Source organism: Callithrix jacchus, chromosome 5 (genome assembly GCF_049354715.1).
Source record: "Callithrix jacchus isolate 240 chromosome 5, calJac240_pri, whole genome shotgun sequence".
NCBI lineage: Eukaryota > Metazoa > Chordata > Mammalia > Primates > Cebidae > Callithrix > Callithrix jacchus.
This window is the reverse complement of record NC_133506.1, coordinates 131,814,684-131,833,097: the sequence shown is the minus strand read 5'-3', so window position 1 is coordinate 131,833,097 and position 18,414 is coordinate 131,814,684. Positions and strand designations below refer to the sequence as shown.

Here is an 18,414-nt window from a genome sequence, read left to right as displayed (position 1 = left end):
GCCAGGCTGGTCTTGAACTCCTGACCTCAGGTGATCTGCCCACTTCAGCCTCTGAAAGTGCTGGGATTACAGATTACAGGCATGAGCCATAGCATCCAGCCAAAACTACATCATTTTTTTTTTTTTTTTAGATGGGGTCTCACTCTGTTTCCCAGGCTGGAGTGCAATGGCACGATCTTGGCTCACTGCAACCTCCGCCTCCCAGATTCAAGCAATTCTCCTGCCTTAGCCTTCTGAGTAGCTGGAATTACAGGCATGCACCACTATGCCCAGCTAATTTTTGAATTTTTATTATAGACAGGGTTTCACCATGTTGGTCAGGCTGGTCTTGAACTCCTGACCTCGTGATCCGCCCACCTCAGCCTGCCAAAGTGCTGGGATTACAGGTGTGAGCCATCATGGCTGGCCAAAGCTACATCATTTTTAAACAATCACTTTCATTTTCTTCATTAGGAAGCATGAGCCTGATTTGGGTAGAATCCAGATGAGCTGGCCAGTACTGTAAAGGAGCTTCAATCAACCCTGAGAGCCTTGAGATGGTAGGCAGAGTTCAGAGTAAGATGTATGGAAATTTGAACATGCCCCCATCCTGCATCCCCAAAAGTCTTGACTGCATGCAGCACTTTGCGGGCTGGGCGGCAAGGACCAGGATGGAGACCCTGGAGAAGAGTGACAGGAGGTGGCATTGATACCAAACTTGCGACAAGTAAGGTTGCTTCTGTGCTTCTGAGCTTCTGAGCATCCAGCTGGAAGTAGGTTTTTTTGTTTGTTTGTTTGTTTTTTGAGACGGAGTTTTGTTCTTGTTACCCAGGCTGGAGTGCAATGGCACGATCTCGGCTCACCGCAACCTCCACCTCCTGGGTTCAGGCCATTCTGCCTCAGCCTCCTGAGTAGCTGCGATGACAGGCACTCACCACCAGGCCCAGCTAATTTTTTGTATTTTTATTAGAGATGGGGTTTCACCATGTTGACCAGGATGGTCTCGATCTCTTGACCTCGTGATCCACCCGCCTCAGCCTCCCAAAGTGCTGGGATTACAGGCTTGAGCCACCGCGCACGGCATGTAGGTTTTTTGTTTTGTTTTGTTTTTGGAGACAGAGTTCCGCTCTTTTGCCCAGGCTGGAGTGCAGTGGCACAATCTTGGCTCACTACAACCTCTACCTCCTGGGTTCAAGCAATTCTCCTACCTTAACCTCCCCAGTAGCTGGGATTATAGGCATGCACTACCACACCTAATTTTTTGTTTTTGTTTTTGTTTTTTTGAGATGGAGTTTTGCTCTTGTTACCCAGGCTGGAGTGCAATGGTACAATATCAGCTCACTGCAACCTCTGCCTCCTGGGTTCAAGCAATTCTCCTGCCTCAGCCTCCTGAGTAGCTGGGATTACAGGCACGCGCCACCACGCCCAGCTAATTTTTTTTTTTTTTTGTATTTTTAGTAGAGACAGGGTTTCACCATGTTGACCAGGATGGTCTCAATCTCTTGACCTCGTGATCCACCCGCCTTGGCCTCCCAAAGTGCTGGGATTACAGGCTTGAGCCACCGAGCCCGACCTGTATTTTTAATAAAGATAAGGTTTCTCCGTTTTGGTCAGGCTGGTCTTGAACTCCCGACCTCAGGTGATCCGCCCACCTTGGCCTCCCAAAGTACTGCGATTACAGGCGTGAACCACTGTGCCTGGTCTGGAAGCAATTTTAAGTGTCTGTTCCTGGTTATTGAGGAGTCGGGGCATGGAATAGAAGACATTTCCAGTCACATGAATCTCGGCTGGGAGGGTTTGTATGTCGTGTCTGGAAAAGAAGTGACTTCTGCCCACCCGTTGGCACCCATCACTGGTTAGTGGGGCTGTTTCCATGCTCTGAATGAGTCTGTTCTCAGAAACTCTAGGAACGTATAAAGGACTTAAATCTACAAATGCCATTGGTGCCCCTGCCTCTGGTGACTTGACAAGACAACGCAATTCATTCTGCATTTCCAGTTTCCACCTGTGTTCGCTGTTTGCTTATGTCGATGTGATTTGTTTATCCTATTTTAGGTGCCAAAAACCAAGAAGGGATGGAAAGGTGAGTGGAGAGATGGAATATTACTCTTATGCCAAATATAGGTCTTTTTCCCGGAACAATGAGATGTGTGTTTTATTTAAATGTCTTTGATAAGAGTCTCGCTGTTTTTCCCATTATTCCATCGGCTGCCTTGGTCTTCCTTATGCTACCTCACTGGTCCTCAGAGAAGTTTGGAAAAAATCCTCCTTGGGCTCTGTATCCAGAAATAGTGGTTGGGATTCAGGGTGGGAAAACAAATTCGGTATTCGCACTTAGGTTCCCCCACATGCCTCCCTCAGAAAGTGGCCATTGATGAGGATATCCAGACCAGTTCTGGGGGGCCTTTGATGGAAGGGTACAAACAGCCTACTTGTCTGAAAGTAGCTTCCCTGAGCCTAGAAATCTTGGGAACTTTTCCCAAAGAGCCGCGCTGGGCCACGTTCAGAGCCTGGAAGGCTGATCGTTGGCCAGTGTGCCATGGAAGGCAGGTAGAATACAGATTCTGTTGAAAATCTGCACCATCGTCCTTTTAGTTATTTTATTTTTTTGAGACAGAGTCTCATTCTTGTCGCCCAGGCTAGAGTACAGTGGTACAATCATGGCTCACTGCAGCCTCTGCCTCCCAGGTTCAAGAGATTCTCCTGCCTCAGCCTCCCAAGTAGCTGGGCTTACAGACCCAAATGCCACCACACCCAGCTAATTTTTGTATATTTAGTAGACATTAGGTTTCACCATGTTGGCCAGCTGGTCTTGAACTCTTGACCTCGTGATCTGTCCACCTCAGCCTCCCAAAGTGCTGGGATTATAGGCGTGAGCCACTGTGCCCGGCTGAGATAGTTATTTTAAATTTCTGCCTCTGGATGTTTCAACAAGGCAGTAAGGCTTGTGCTAGAGACTTAGAAAACATCTCGTGGCCTGTCCGGGCACGGTGGCTCACGATGCCTGTCATCCAAGCGCTTTGGAGACCTAGGCAGGCAGATCAGCAGAGGTTGTGAGTTCAAGACGGGTCTGACCAACATGAGGAAACCCCGTCTTTGAAACAAAAGCAAAAGTTAAGGTGGGCACGGTGGCTCACACCTGTAATCCTAGCACTCTGGAGGGCCAAGGTGAGTGGATCATGAGGTCAGAGGTTCGAGACAAGCCCGGCCAACATAGTGCCACCGGCTCGTTATAAAAAGAATAAAAATAGAATAAGTAAAAAAACAAAGAAAACACCTCATAGCCAATGAGAGGAGAGCCTAAGTCCCAACATCTGAAAGCCCTGAGGCCTTCTGGCAAGTCTCAAACCTTGAGGTTTTTAAGGGCCAGTCTTCCTTCCTCCTGAAGTCATGACAGTCCCTTTTCTGTTCCAGGCTCCATTGATGATTTACTCGATGACCTTCTAGGGGATGATAGTAAGTGCCCCCTTCCCAGAATCCCCTAATTTGGCCTGCTGTTGCTGTTGCTTTTTTTTTTCTCACTATGTTGCCCAGGCTGGTCCCAGGCTTCTGGGCTCAGTTGATCCTCCTGCCTCATGAACCAGAGTGCTGGGATTACAGGCATGAGCCACTACACCCAGCCTTTTTTAAAAATGGAGATATAATTTACATAGCATAAAGTCTACTCCTGTAAAGTATACAACTTAGGGGTTTTAGAATATTCACAAAGATGTACAACCATCACCACTACCTAATTCCAGAACACTTCCATCACCCCAAAAAGAAACCCCATACCCATTAGTAGTATTTCATTCTCTCCTCCCTCCAACCTTAGGCAACCACTTTTTTTTTTTTTTTTTTTGAGACAGAGTCTCACTCTGCCACCCAGGCTGGAGTGCAGTGGCGCAATCTCGGCTCACTGCAGCCTCTGCCTCCTGGGTTCAAGCGATTCTCATGCCTCAGCTTCCAAAGTAGCTGAGACTACAGGCATGTACCACCACACCCAGCTAATTTTTGTATTTTTTGTAGAGATGGGGTTTCACCATGTTGACCAGGCTGGTCTCGAACTCCTGGCCTCAGACACCTGCCTTGGCCTCCCAGAGTGTTGGGATTACGGGCAGAGCCACCATGCCTGGCACACTTAGCTTCTCTGATGTAGCATATTTTCCATGTTTATCCATGCTGTAGCATGAATCAGTACTTTATAACTTTTTTTGTGACTAGATAATGTTCCATTGTGTGGATAAATCACATTTTGTTTAGCTGTTCATCAGCTGATGGATATCTGAGTTATTTCCACATTTTGGCTGTTACAAACGTTTATATACTAGTATACTAGTTGCAAACGTTTGTATACTAGTTTTTGGGTGGACATGTGTTTTCAGTTCTTGTGGAATTCCTGGACCCATATGGTAACTGTAGGTTAAACTTTTTGAGGAGACTGCTTTTTCAAAGCAGCTGTGCTGTTTTACATCCCACCAGCAATGTCAGAGGGGTCCAGTTTCTCTACATCCTTGCCAATAGTTATTTTCCTTCTTTTTGATTATTGCCGTCCTAGAGGGTATAAAGTGGGTATCTCATTGCAGTTTTGCTGTGCCTTTCCCTAATGACTGATGATGTTCAGCATCTTTTCATGTGTTTATTGGCCTTGTGTATATCTTCTTTGGAGAAATGTCTGTTCAGATCCTTTGCCCCTTTTAATTGGGTTACTCGTCTTTTTATGGTTGAGTTGTAAGAGTTCCTTGTATATTCTGGATGCTAATCCATATTATTTGGTTCGTGTTGGTCTGTTAAGGAGCATGGCTTCATGGTCATGCAAAGCTCACCAGGGACAGAGAGGCTTAAGTCAGGTTTCCCCCACATGGCCCCAGAGAACCAGAAAAGCGCCAGCCTACAGTTGGGCTGTGGAAAAGCAGTTGTTCCTCCTGTATTTTCTTGGGGTGTAGTTGGGTTGGGCTCTTCATTGGGTATTCGGCATTTAGAGTTGACTTTCTCCTTGGAAATGTTCCACCCTCTCTCCCATTCAGGTTTTCCAAGGGGTGACACTGGGACCTGCTTACGGGGACAGTTTCCTTCCTCCTAACACAGAGACAGCTTGGGGAGGAAGTTTGCAAGCCTTTGCATCTTGACTCCAGGTCCCTTTAGCTAAATGACACATTTTCTCTTTTCCTTTTTTCCAGTGACACTACCTGAGAAGCCTGTTAAAGTAGCTTCACGTGCCAGAGACACCACAGGTGTATCTCAGATGTCCCCTTCTTCAAAGGCTAGAACAAAGTAAGGGCGGGTCGGCCTGGGGATCTGTGACCTACTTTAGTCTAAATGCTCTTTGCCTCTCCACCCCCCACTTTCTACTTGGCATCTGCTTGCCCATTTTTTTTTTTTTTTGAGAGAGTCTCCGTAGCCCAGGCTGGAGTGCAGTGGCACAACCACAGCTTGCCACAGCCTTGACCTCTTGGGCATCAATCCTCTGACTTCAGCCTCCTGAGTAGCTGGGCCTACAGGTACATGCACCACCACACCCAGCTAATTTTTTTTTTTTTGAGACGGAGTCTCACTCGTGCAGTGGTGCAATCTCAGCTCATTGCAAGCTCTGCCTCCCAGGTTCCAGCAGTTCTTCTGCCTCAGCCTCCCGAGTAGCTGAGATTACAGGCACACACCACCATGCCTGGCTAATTTGTTATTAGTAGAGATGGGATTTCACCATGTTGGCCAGCCTGGTCTCGAACTCCTGACCTCAAGTGATCGGCCCACCTCGGCCTCCCAATGTGCTGGGATTACAGATGTAAGCCACTTCACCTGGCCAGCTCCTGCTTTTATTGAAGGAGCCTGGGGAAGTTAAAGAGAACTGCACAGGTCAGCAGTCCTGGCTTCTGTCCTACATCTGTTACTTATGGTATGACCTTGGGCAATTTCTGAACTTCTCATAGACCTACTTTTCTCATCTTCACAATTGAAGGATTGGCTGAGATCAGTGATTTTCAAATTGTGTTTGTTCTATAGCTCACCTGGCAGATGAGAGATAGGGAAGAGGTTTGTGGCCCTCCTCCCTCATGTGATCTGGAGCAGTTGTTTTTCTCTCTTATTGTTTTTGTTTTGTTTTACTTTATTTTTTTGAAATGAAGTCTTGCTCTGTCGCCCAGGCTGGAGTGCAGTGGTGTGATGTTGGCTCATTGCAGCCTCTACATCCCGGGTTCAAGTGATTCTCCTGCCTCAGCCTCCCGAGTAGCTGGGATTACAGGTGCCCGCCACAATACCTGGCTAATTTTTGTATTTTTAGTAGAGACAGGGTTTTATCATGTTGGCCAGGTTGGCCTCGAACTTCTGACCTCAAGTGATCCACCTGCCTCAGCCTCCCAAAGTGCTGGGATTACACGCATGAGCCACCATGCCCAGCCCTTTACATATTATTTTTAACAAATCTATCAGAGTTTCCTTGGACTTTCTAAGCCACTCTCCCCCGTTTTAGAGTCATCCAGTGCCCTGGGATGCAGGTAGGGGCTGATGCCTCCTCTTTGCAGGTCCTTCTTGGGAGATGGTGTCTTCAGCCCCGGGGCAGGCCTGGAAGAAGCTGATGCTGAAGTAAGGCTGGCCATTCCCCACTTCTCCACCTCTCTACTTATCCCCAGAAAAAACGAGATGGGTGTCATGGCCAATAGGCTGCCCACAAAGGGTTTAGAAATCCCTGCAAAGTCACTTTGCAAAATAATGCCCCAGAGGCTGCTGAGTGAACCCAAAGCAGCATCCTCTTTTTTTTTTTTTTTTTTTTTTGATGGAATCTTGCTGTGTCACCCAGGTTGGAGTGCAGTGGTGTGATCTCAGCTCACTGCAACTTCAGCCTCCCGGGTTCAAGCAATTCCCCTTCCTCAGCCTCCCAAGTAGCTGGGATTACAGGTGTGTGCCACTACGCCCTGCTAATTATTTTGCATTTTTAGAAGAGATGGGGTTTTACCATGTTGGTCAGGCTGGTCTCGAACTCCTGACCTCGTGATCCACCCGACTCGGCCTCCCAAAGTGCTGGGATTACAGGCATGAGCCACCATGCTCGGCCTGCATCCTTTTTCCTGTAGTAAGATGAGTGAAAGGAGAGCTCCCTGAAACTGTTAGAGTCTTAGACGTTGCTCGTTTCCCATAATAAACTCCACAGTAGTCCATTGGCATGGGTGGGAAGGAGCAGAATTCCAGTTCTGAATGAAAGGGTTCTCCATGGTTGGGAGGAGCAGGAAGGGCAGTGCTTTTGGAGTCTCTACAACCAGGCAGGTTTGGCTTCAAACAACTGCCAAGCCCAAGCAAGTGGAACAAAGCCACCCTCCTGCGTGAGCTCCATTGGCCAGGCTCTGCTCCTGCCACGCCATATGCCCTAACAGCAGCAAGGGACCAAGGCCCTGAATTTTAATGGGCCTTGACTAGTGTGCCTTCTTGTCTGTGTCCTCACCCTCCTTGTGGACTTAGGTTTCAGGTGTCTCAGAGGCAGACCCACAGGCTCTGCTCCAGGCCATGAAGGTAAGGAAACAGCTTGCACAATTCTTAGAGCTGGGGGTGGTGTGGGGTAATGATATTTTGTGCCAAGACTTCATTCTCCCTCTAATTTCTCCCTTTACAACCTGTGTTTCTGAGCCTTTCCTCAGGCAAGCATGGAGCTTGTCTGTGAGCCATTGGCCTTCTTGCCTCTCTGGGTATCAACCAGTATTCCTGGTATATGGAGAGTGGAGGCTGCCAATGCTGGGCGCGGTGGCTCACACTTGTAATCCCAGCACTTTGAGAGGCCGAGGTGAGCAGATCACGAGGTCAGGAGTTCAAGACCAGCATGGCCAACATAGTGAAACCCTGTCTCTACTAAAAATACAAAAATTAGCGGGGCTTGGTGGTGTGAGCCTGTTATCCCAGCTACTCGGGAGGCTGAATCACTTGAACCCAGGAGGTGGAGGTTGTGGTGAGCCAAGATCACGCCACTGCATTCCAACCTGGGCAACAGAGCAAGACTCCATCTCAAAAAACAAAAAGAGTGGAGGCTGCCACAGGCCTCTGGGGAAGTGGGGCCAGCCCTACTTGGAGGCTCACCTGGCTGGGTCCCCTCACCTCCACAGGGGACAGATGGGGAGACTGTCTCCTCTAATGCTTGCTCTTCACCTTTCTCCATATTTCCACATCCCCAGCCAAGCCCCTTCAATACTGCTGTCTTCTCATCAGATAAATCCAGTGCTGATCTTTGCAGTGGAATTTTAAGGCACAGATTCTGAACAGTTTATAAGAACATAATCTCTAGCTTGGCCTAGGACATCTTGTTTTCCTCTCCTTGCAGCCAGCAGTACTCTCCTGTCTGACCCTGGGTTTTTTTTTAATCCCTTTTGGTTAACCCATTTTGCCACGGTCCCTAGGAGAAGGCCAAGGTTTTGGTTACAGCCCAATGGGGCGCTTGTTTTTTTGGTTGTTTTTCCTTTGTGTGTGTGTGTGTTTTTTTTTTTAGAGACACCATCTCATCTGTCACCCAGGCTGCCAGGCTGGAGTCCAGTGCTGTGATCTCTCGTTGCAACATTAAACTCCTGGCCTTAAGTGATTCTTTTACCTGGGCCTCCTAAAATACTGTAATTACAGTCACGAGGCACCACATCCAGCCCAGATTCATCTTCTTTAACCTCATCTGGAAGTCTTTCTCCTCAAAGGCCAGGCACAGTCAGTCATACCTGTAATCCCAGAACTTTGGGAGGCCAAGGCAGTAGGATCGCTTGAGCCTAGGAGTTGGAGGCTGCAATGAGCTATGCTTATACCACTGCACTCCAGCCTGGGTGACAGAGTGATATCCTGTCTTTTTTTTTTTTTTTTTTTTTTTGAGACAGAGACTCAGTCTGTCACCAGGCTGGAGTGCAGTGGTGTGATCTTCGCTCACTGCAACCTCGGTCTCCCAGGTTCAAGCGATTCTCCTACCTCAGCCTCCTCAGTAGCTGGGATTACAGGCAAGCGCCACCACGCCCAGCTAATTTTTGTATTTTTAGTAGAGATGGGGTTCACCATATTGGCCATGATGGTCTGGATTACTTGACCTTGTGATCCACCTGCCTCACCCTCCCAAAGTGCTAGGATTACAGGCATGAGCCACCGTGCCCGGCCTTCATTTTCTTTCTTAACTCAGTTTTTTTTTCAGTAGTTTTCTCATTTTCCTTCGTTTTCTCACAATTCCGCCTCTGGTGTGCCAACAGCCCTTCTCTCTCAGGTGGAAGTCCTCGCCCCCTCATCAGACATCATCCTCTGCCCTCCCTCCCTGGTTTTCTAGGACCTGGATGGCATGGATGCTGATATCTTAGGTCTGAAGATGTCTAATCCAGCCCCTAGCAAAAAAGCTGCAAAGGACCCTGGGAAAGGAGAGCTGCCCAACCACCCCAAGCCTGCGGGTGAGTCAGTAGCCAGTGAGAAAGGTGCAGGGGAGATGGCTCCTCGAATTTGCTAGGGAGACTTTGAGGACATGGAAAATGCTAGAAGGAAGCATTTATGTCCTTGGGTTATCTCTGCGTGGATGGAGAGGCCAAGGAGCAGTTGTACATGTGTGTGTGTGAGTATGTGTGGAGGGGTAAGGAAACCTTGAGTTTCCTCCCTTCCTCGAGCTGTTCCAGTCCCTCCGAGTCCAACATGGGCAGCTCCTGGAGAAGCTGTGTGAGTTGAAATGGAGAACTCTATGGTAGCCTGTGCCTCTCCTGAACCCATGTGTCTGGAGTGACTCATGATGAGACAGCAGAGGTAGCTCCTACCATGTTTCCCTGGCAGAAACCCATAGAAGAACATGGGCTGTGCCCATGGCCATGAGCCCCCAGCTTCCCAGGAAGAAATGCACCCATCCCAGGGGCCCGGTCCATGGTGTGGGAGGAGAACTTTGGCCAGGAGAGACCCAGGCCCACGACCTTGTCTTCTGTTTCCTGCAGGGGGTGCCATTCCCATCAAGCAGTCACCTCCATCTCCCAGCAGCTCTGGGCATCAAAACAGAAGGTTTTCCTCTGAAGGTACCATAGGCTCCCGTCATGCCTCTGGGACACTCTGGTTTGGGGGTGGATCAGCCTGAGACACGTGCTGGCCCGAGGCCTAGCTGCTGTGCTGCATATGTTACGTGGGGAGCAGAGAGTTGGTGCCACTGGTGTAGTTCCTCATGAATTCATGTCGGGATCAGTTATACGATATTGGCTAAGATATTAGGGAACTTATTTGCAAAGGCCTTAAAGCCAGACATCACACTGAAGATTTTCCAAAGTATAGGAAGAAGTCCTTTTCATGTAATGAATGTGTGGATTTTTTTTCTTTGTTTTTTTTTTTTGCTGTGCCCAAAGTTATCTCGAAAAATGGAGAATGTGTGAATGTTTTACTTCTCTTCTGATGCCTTCGGGACATTTCTAGAAGGCCATGCAGGCTGCAAGTCAGAGGCCCTACAGGCAAGCCTAAGGCAGGCTCATAAGCCCAGGGCAAGCCTCTGACTCCCTATCCTCTTGCCCAGCCCTTTCATGTTCCCCCAGGCCCCACCCTTGAGATGCCAGGGGGCTTTTTGTGTACTGGAGCAGATAGAAATTTATTTATTTATTTATTTATTTTTGGAGATGGAGTCTTGCTCTGTCGCCCAGGCTGGAGTATAAGTGGATCTCCACTTACCGAAACCTCTGCCTCCCAAGTACAAGCGAGTCTCCTGCCTCAGCCTCCTGAGTAGCTGGGATTACAGTGTGCACCGCTATGCCCAGCTAATTTTTTGTATTTTTAGTAGACATGGGTTTTCACCATGTTGACCTACGCTGGTCTCGAACTCCTGACTTCATGATCTGCCCACCTCGGCCTCCCAAAGTGCTGGGATTACAGGCGTGATGGCCTGGAACAGCTAGAAATCTCGACTCGAGGGCTGCTCCCCCAGTTCAGGCTTTTCCTGAACTCAGTGCTGCAGCCTGACCTGTGCTTTCCCTTCTGCTGGGAGACTTGGAGGACCCATTGGCAGGACTTCTCTCCTATGATGAAGGAGGAATCACTAAGAAGCCACCTGTGACAGAGAGCAAAATAGCTTCTGACAAGAGCCCCGGCACAGTTAGAGATCAAGGTAGGGTGGACTGGGCTCATTTCTCAGCCGGGGGGAACAGTTTATTGGCAACAGGCTGACCATCCTTTCAGGTTCAGAACCAGGGGCCTCTCCCAGGTGGGGACTAGAAGTCTAAGGTCCAGTACAAAGAGATCATCATCAGTCTTCAGGAACAGGGAGGTGGGATGCCTCATGAGCCTGGGAGTAGGCTGGGGGAGTTGGGTCCTGTGGACAGACCAGACAAGTCCAAAGCCTGCCATCCTAACCAAAGGTACAGAGAAACCACCCCCAACCCATTCAGATATCATAGTTAAGGGCAAGCAGGCTGTGGACACTGGGCCTTGTGTTCTGTCTTTTAGGTCCCTCTATTCCTCTAACTCCTGGTGACACCCCCATCCGAAAAAAAGAAGAATTGTTTGATGATGGAGATGACATCATGGCCACCTTGGGATTTGGAGACAGCCCAAAAGCAGAGAAGAGGCAGATGGGAAACCAGTAAGAATCCCTATGAGTAGAGGGCCCTGGCCAGGCTGCTGCTTCTGGTTCAGGGCAAAGCTGATAGACAGGTACAGTGGGGGTCCCAAGAGCCCCTCATACCCACATGTTCCTGCCCTGTGTCCCGTCCTGCAGGGAAGGGCCTCGCCCTGCTCGCTCCACGCTGGATGAGCTGCTGGGTCGAGGCACGGCAACCAAACTCCTGACCCGCCCAGGCACAGGGGAGCGCAGGGAGTTCAAGCTAGATAAGAAGTACCAGAGGCCACAGGGTAAGGAGGATTTCGGGGGATGCAACGGGAGGGAAGGGAGGCCTCTAGACCAGGCTTTCATCACAACCTGTAATAAGAAGTCAGCTTCACATTCGGATACACATGTGATTCTCCACGTCTGTAACTAAGACAGAAGCATCATGAAATATCACCATGACCACTGTTCGTGCTCGGTCGTCTGTGATTGATGCTGTTTGATCTGGAAATACACTGGCTGTGACACATTCAGCTGGTTTCTCCGGCCTCTCATGGGTAGCAGCTTGCATTTGAAAAGCACTGCTCTGGCTAGTGTATCTCAAAGTGTTGGCCCACAAGCTGTTGGCTGAGAATCATTCTGGCTTTTTTTGTTTTTTTGTTTTTCTGAGACCAAGTCTTGCTCTGTTGCCAGGCTAGAGTGCAGTGGCACAATCTTGGCTCACTGCAGCCTCCACCTCCTGGGTTCAAGCAATTCTCCTGCCTCAACCTCCCAAGTAGCTGGGATTATAGGCACTTGCCACCATGCTCAGCTAATATTTTTTGTATTTTTAGTAGAGACAGGGTTTCACCACATTGGCCAGGATGGTCTCAATCTCTTGACCTTGTGATCTGCCTACTTTGGCCTCCCAAAGTGCTGGGATTACAGGCGTGAGCCACCGTGCCTGGCGAGAATCGTTCTTGTGACACATGCAGTTCACTGGGCCTGACCTCGAAGGATCCCGGTGTAGGGCCTGGCTGCCACAAGGCCACTGCATCTTCCTGGCTGGGGCCTGAGGTGCTCCCTTCACAGCAGCTTCCCTCTGCTTGTCTTATACAACAAGCTACCAAATTCAGCTGTTGTTAGAATTCTGCAGCCACAAATGAGCTTGGTTCCCCTACTCCAGATTATGATCACAGGCTCCTTAATTCACAGACAGCGAAGATGCATGGGGTGACGAGGACTTCACCTTCGGAGCCTATCAGCCCACTATGGGCTCTTCTGAGGGCCGGCATTCCCGCCGGCAGTCTGTCAGGTAAGTGGGGCCTGCAAGGGGCTTGGCCTCTGAGACAGGCTGACCACTGGGAAGACAGGCCCCTGCAGCTGTCCCCCATCCCACCCGAGAGTCTCGTGTGGGAGGTCACAGTGTGCAAGGCCCTCCACTCTGCGAGGGCTGAAGGAAGTGGGAGGTAGCCTGGTCCCGCCAGCCCAGACAGAGTTGTGGAGATGGTCCCAGTGGGAGACCCATCCCAGCCGCTGCTCAGGTTCGCCAGTGCCCTACCCAGCCTCAGAAGGAAGGGAGCAGGTGGGCTGGTCTCCGTCTAAAGCCCCTGAAGTCATAAAAGGCCGTCATGTCAGGCTGGGCACGGTGGCTCACGCCTGTAATCCTGGCACTTTGGGAGGCCAAGGCAGGTGGATCACAAGGTCGAGACATCGAGACCATCCTGGCCAACATGGTGAAACTCTGTCTCTACTAAAAATACAAAAAAAATTAGCTGGCCATGGTAGCATGCACCCATAGTCCCAGCTACTCAGGAGGCTGAGGTAGGAGAATTGCTTGAACCTGGAGGCGGAGGTTGCAGTGATCTGAGATCACACCACTGCACGACAGCCTGGCAACAGAATAAGACTCCGTCTCAAAAAAAAACTATAATAATAAAAAAAGGCTCTGCTGTTACTCAGTCTCCCTAAGGAACACCATATATCCTGACAAGTAGCAAGACCACTGGCCTCTGCAGGGGCTTCTCACACCCCGCTTCCCAGGAGCTCTGCTGTCAAACCTGCCGTGACCATTCTGACAGCATAATCCTCCCAGTTTACAACAAAAAAATTAAATCAATGATAGGATTTTCTGAGTTTGGAGTTTTTTCCCAGTATATATTTTAAACTTTGTATTTTGAAGTAATTTCAAACTTCCATAATCGGCTGGGTGCAGTGGCTCCTGCCTGTAATCCCAGCAGTTTGGGAGGCAGGTTGATCACCTGAGGTCCGGAGTTCGAGACCAGCCTGGCCAACATGGCGAAACGCTGTCTCTACTAAAAATACAAAAATTAGCTGGGCAGGGTGGTGGGCGCCTGTAATCCCAGCTACTCAGGAAGCTGAGGGAGGAGGCGGAAAGTTATGGTGAGCTGAGATCACGCCACTACACTCTAGCTTGGGCAACAGAGGGAGACCCTGTCTCAAAAAAAAAAAAACTTCAGAAGTTGTAAAAACAACACCAGGTGCTCCCTTCTCATCCTTTCCCAGGCTCAGCAGTTGTTGCCATTATGCCAGGGTGGCTTCCTCAGCCTCTTTCTATCTGAAGAGCTCTATGTACATCGATATTTCTTCCCACACCCAGTACCTCCTTAACCCTGGGAACCTGCCGCCACTGGTCAGTGACAGATGAAGGCCATGGCTGAACAAATGAAGTAACAGAGTGGCTGTTGGTAGAAAGCCTGGAAACCACTTGATTTGACTTATTTTTTATTTTATTTTTTTGAGATGGAGTCTCTCTCTGTCGCCAGGCTGGAGTACGGTGGCACCATCTCAGCTCACTGCAACCTCTGCCTCCTGGGTTCGAGCAATTCTCCTGCCTCAGCCTCCTAAGTAGCTGGGATTACAGGTGCCCATCACCATGCCCAGCTAATTTTTGTATCTTTAGTAGAGATGGGATTTCACCATGTTGGCCAGGCTGGTCTCAATCTCCTGACCTTGTGATCCGCCTGCCTCAGCCTCCCAATGTGCTGGGATTACAGGCATGAGCCACTGTGCCCAGCCGTTTATTATTTTTAGACAGAGTCTCACTCTGTCGCCGAGGTTGGAGTGCGGTGGCATGATCTCAGTTTCCTGCAACTTCTGCCTCCCAGGTTCAAGCAATTCTCATGCTTCAGCCTCCCAAGTACCTGGGATTACAGATGCCCGCCACTATGCCTGGCTAATTTTTTTGTGTTTTTAGTAGAGATGGGGTTTTACCATGTTGGCCAGGCTAGTCTAAAACTCCTGGCCTTAAGCAGTCTGCCCACTTTGGCCTCCCAAAGAGCTGGGATTACAGGCATGAGCCACCACACGCGGCCCGATTTTTCTTTAGACCTGTATGCCTGCGGCTGTCATTTGATCCTGTTCTCTGTGGGTAGAACTGTCCCTAGTTCATGTGATGGAAGTCAAGGTCTCTATACTTCTTGGTGTTCTATAGACAGCACAGGGTCTGCCACCTAAGCCAGTCTAGAAGCCACTGCTCACTGGGCCTCAGCTGACTGTGCAGGGTCCCTGGGCATCGTGACGCCCAGCCACAGGCTGCTAGGGGGCCACTAGGACTGACTGCTTCCCCTCCCTGACATTCTCCTTTCTGTCTTGAAGTAGGTTCTTAGCAGACAGTGGCCCAGACCTCAAGGGAGAACCAGGCTCCAGACAGAGCCCTCCAGCCACTTCCAGCCCCATCCAGCCCAGGAAGGGAGGAGCTGACTGGCTGGGCCTCAAGGACGATGACTTGGACCTGCTCCCTGCCTCACCCACCAGAGAGGCATGTCGGGAAAGCTCAGCACTTGCCATGCCCTTAGTGCCTCCTCCTGAGAGCAAGCACTCTGCACCAGCTGGGCTGCCCCTCTCCAAGGCAAAGCCACCAACCGAAGGTGCAGGGTCCCCTGCCAAAGCCAGCCAGGATTCCAAGCTGCAAGCCTCCGAGAAGGAGGAAGAAGACTGGCTGAGCCATGCCCTGTCTCGGAAGAAGTCCCAAGGCCTGGCCAGAGAGCAGGGTGCTGGGGCCTCTGAGGGCCTGAGTTTTGCAGGGACAGTGGGCCATCCCCCTTCTGACAGGTACGGGCTTGGGCTGCTATGGCTTGTAGGGGGACTTGAGGGGCCCCTTTGCCCCTCACCTGTTGCAGCCTCAGTTGGGAACAAGGCAGCGCGCCGTGGGCACAGAGGCCGTTTCTTGGCTTTGCTACTCTGCCTTTTGGGCACTGCAGAGAGAGCCTCTGGCTCCCTGGCTTGCCCCAGGGACAGACCCAACAGGTCGGGGGAGCTGTTGACATTTGTGCCCTGATTGCCATGGGGACAGGTGCTAACTTGATTGGGCAGAACAGAGGATACCTGAGGTGGCAGACACACCACTGTCCTGCCTCTGAGCAGTGCCCTGCCACAGCGTCCTCAGGCTGGCAGCCTCAGCGTCCAAACCACTGGTGCTTCTGCCAGCTCCACTGAAGTAAATATGGCGTGTGTGAGCTGAGATGTCCCTGTGCTCTTTGAGAGCGTTAGAGGAGACACAGTGGTCCAGAGGCACCTCCTGGAGAAGCCACAGAAGGGCAAGCCGTGGGACAGGACAGTGAGCGACCTCTGAGGGCAGGAAGGCACAAGGGCCAGCAGGCTGGGGGAAATTATGAGCAGCAATGTGGCCCAAGCCCAGGGAAGTGAACTGGGCAATTTGTGACAGCCCAGGAACATCACCCAGTCCTGGGATTGATGTCAGGAGGGCACTTTTGACATTCACCTGAGACTGAGGGGAAAGCTGAGGCCAAAACAGAAGAGAGCCTGTGTCTTCACTGACCCATGAGCTGAGAAAGAGGTAGAAATAACAGGAAAGGGAGCCAGCCAGACTTGGGAGACTGAGCAGAGCCTTACTCTAGAGCTGAGCCAAGTTAAATGGGCTGGAACAGGGATGCTGAGGCAGGAAGGGGGTACTTGAAGGGAAGAGATGCCCACAGATCCCAGGAGCTCAGACTTGGGAGGAGAACAACCCAAGACGGGATGGTGGGAGCAAGAGAAAGGGCAGCCATGAGCTTCATGTGTGAAGCCTGTCCTGGGCCCCATCTTCATCCAGCCTGACCTGGGCTTTCTGTCACCTTCACCTTGAAGGCTGCCTTTTCTCAGCCAACCTCTCACCAGCATGCCAGGACTTGAGCAGGCAGCTGCTGGAGGAAGCTCTGGAACAACCGCCGGAGAAAGACCGTGTGCCAGGCCTGGCGTCTCGGGGTAGGCCCGGGCTGCAGACTGAGCAGAGTGAGGGCACAGTGGGTAGCACTCCGTCCTTAGAGAGGGACAGCAGACAACCATGTGGAGACCCAATACAATTAACCGTGGTGTTCAACCCCTGCTCCAGGCACGCTGGTGGAAGAGCTTTCTGAAGTGCAGGGGACTCTGTCCTCTGCCTACCACCAGCACAACTGAGACTCCTTAGTCAGCTGTCAGTTGAACCCGAAGTTTTCCTTTACTCCTGGTGCCAACCCCCGTCTCCGTGTCCCACACAGGCTACTCTCCTTGCCCTGTCTCCGAATCCCACAGAGGCTGCTCACCCTCCCCCGTCCCAATCTCCCACACAGAGCTAGTTACTTTGTCCTGTCCCATACAGAGGCTGTTTGCCTTGCCCCATCCCCATATCCCACATAGAGGCTGCTCACCTTGCCCCGTCCCTGTGCCCTCAGGTCCCCTGTGACTCAGAAACATGCTGCCTCGGCACTCCCTGCAGGCTCCCCAAAGCGGGGAGCAGCCCCTGGAGACATCTCGGCCACGGGTTTGTTTGTTGTTTTCTGCTTTATTTGGGAGTTTAACCTGGGCAAAGAAGAGGTGCTTTGAGCTTCCTTTGGGGTCCCTGGGACATGAGTGACACCAGCCTCTCCTGGATACTTGCAGCCCACAGCCCTGGGCCACCCTGCTCATTTCCCTGCTGCTGATGTTTCAGAGCCTGCCATGTGTTTCCCGAGCACCCAGGAGCCCACAGAGCCTTCTGTGCCCGTCCAGGTAGGGGTGCATGCACAGAGGCAACACCAACACTTTGACCTGATGACCTGCCAGGAAAAATATGTCAGACATACCAAATGTGGTGTCGGCCACCTCCCCTGGCACCTCTCACCAGCACTTGCCTGAACTTCTAGCCTCACTGCTCCCAGGCAGAGTTGGGTGTTAATTTCCCTACATCAATGGGAATTCGAAGAGGTAGCCAGGCTGGGGAGCTGGGAATGCTGCTGTCAGAAAGCAGGGCTGCAGGGACCTCTTCTGTCTAGAAAGCCGCCTCCACCCCTGCCATTCTCCTGCCACACCTCTGCCTCTGTTTCCATGTGTGGCAGTCACCTGTGACACCTGAGCATGGGAGGTGTGGCCCCCAGGAGTGTGTCCCTGGGAGATGGTGGGTAGAGGGCAGCTTGTGGAAACCAGATTAGTGTTAACATGTGGGCTTCAGGGCTAACAGGAAAAGCCAGCGTCAGCATTTGTCAGCGGAGACTCAGCTGGGGCTCAGCCCCAGTCTGGGAAGCCGGAGATCATGCTGGGGAGGAAGCTCTTTTGAGGGGTGGAGGGAGACGCATGCTCCTGACCGGACCTGCAAGGGGAAGTACACTGGGGACTGCTCAGCCACAGTGACTGTGACTCTCCAAGGCCTTGGCCCTATCTGCAGCCACAGATCAGGTCCAGTGAGCAGAGATCCAGGAGGTAGCTGATCCCAGCTGGGTCCGTCCCTCCCTAACCAAGAACACCTCTCATCCTCTCCTACAGCCCCTGCTCCCAGAGTCCCTGGCCCTGAGCCTGCTGCCAGGCACAGAATACCAGAAGCAGCTCCTGGCAGCACAGGTGAAGCTTCAGAGCAGCACCGCAGAGCTCCAGGCTGCGCTGCTGCAGAGCCAAGCCCGGCTGGCAGAGCTGGAGGCCCAGGTGAGTGGCAGCGGGGTTGCTGGCATTGGGGGCAAAGTTGTGACGGGAGGGGTCACCGAGAGACTGAGAGTATCGGGAAGCAT

The 18,414-nt window shown here is 51.2% G+C and overlaps 1 protein-coding gene across 40 annotated transcripts in view; it reads left to right on the top strand.

Annotated features, from left to right (window-relative positions):
• Positions 1–18,414, top strand: part of FBF1 (Fas binding factor 1) — a 32,855-nt gene that overhangs the window by 2,409 nt on the left and 12,032 nt on the right. For 4 of the 40 annotated variants that reach the window (XR_004743585.3, XM_035301792.3, XM_035301794.3 and 1 more), the window contains 17 exons: positions 454–539; positions 2,035–2,062; positions 3,394–3,435; positions 5,139–5,232; positions 6,477–6,537; positions 7,408–7,458; positions 9,227–9,344; positions 9,870–9,947; positions 10,898–11,017; positions 11,356–11,491; positions 11,627–11,760; positions 12,650–12,749; positions 15,053–15,508; positions 16,544–16,660; positions 17,110–17,198; positions 17,367–17,425; positions 18,176–18,331. Coding sequence is in view for 38 of the 40 variants with exons in the window: in XM_035301792.3 (XP_035157683.1) it covers positions 537–539; positions 2,035–2,062; positions 3,394–3,435; positions 5,139–5,232; positions 6,477–6,537; positions 7,408–7,458; positions 9,227–9,344; positions 9,870–9,947; positions 10,898–11,017; positions 11,356–11,491; positions 11,627–11,760; positions 12,650–12,749; positions 15,053–15,508; positions 16,544–16,660; positions 17,110–17,198; positions 17,367–17,425; positions 18,176–18,331 (1,842 nt within the window). In the remaining 2 variants the exon portion in view is untranslated. Of the gene's footprint in view, positions 1–453; positions 707–811; positions 1,064–2,034; positions 2,063–3,393; positions 3,436–5,138; positions 5,233–6,424; positions 6,538–7,407; positions 7,459–9,152; positions 9,345–9,869; positions 9,948–10,897; positions 11,018–11,355; positions 11,492–11,626; positions 11,761–12,649; positions 12,750–15,052; positions 15,509–16,543; positions 16,661–17,109; positions 17,199–17,366; positions 17,426–18,175; positions 18,332–18,414 lie in introns of those variants that run through there. The other 36 variants (XR_013535998.1, XM_078374675.1, XM_035301796.3 and 33 more) reach the window with 26 other exon arrangements.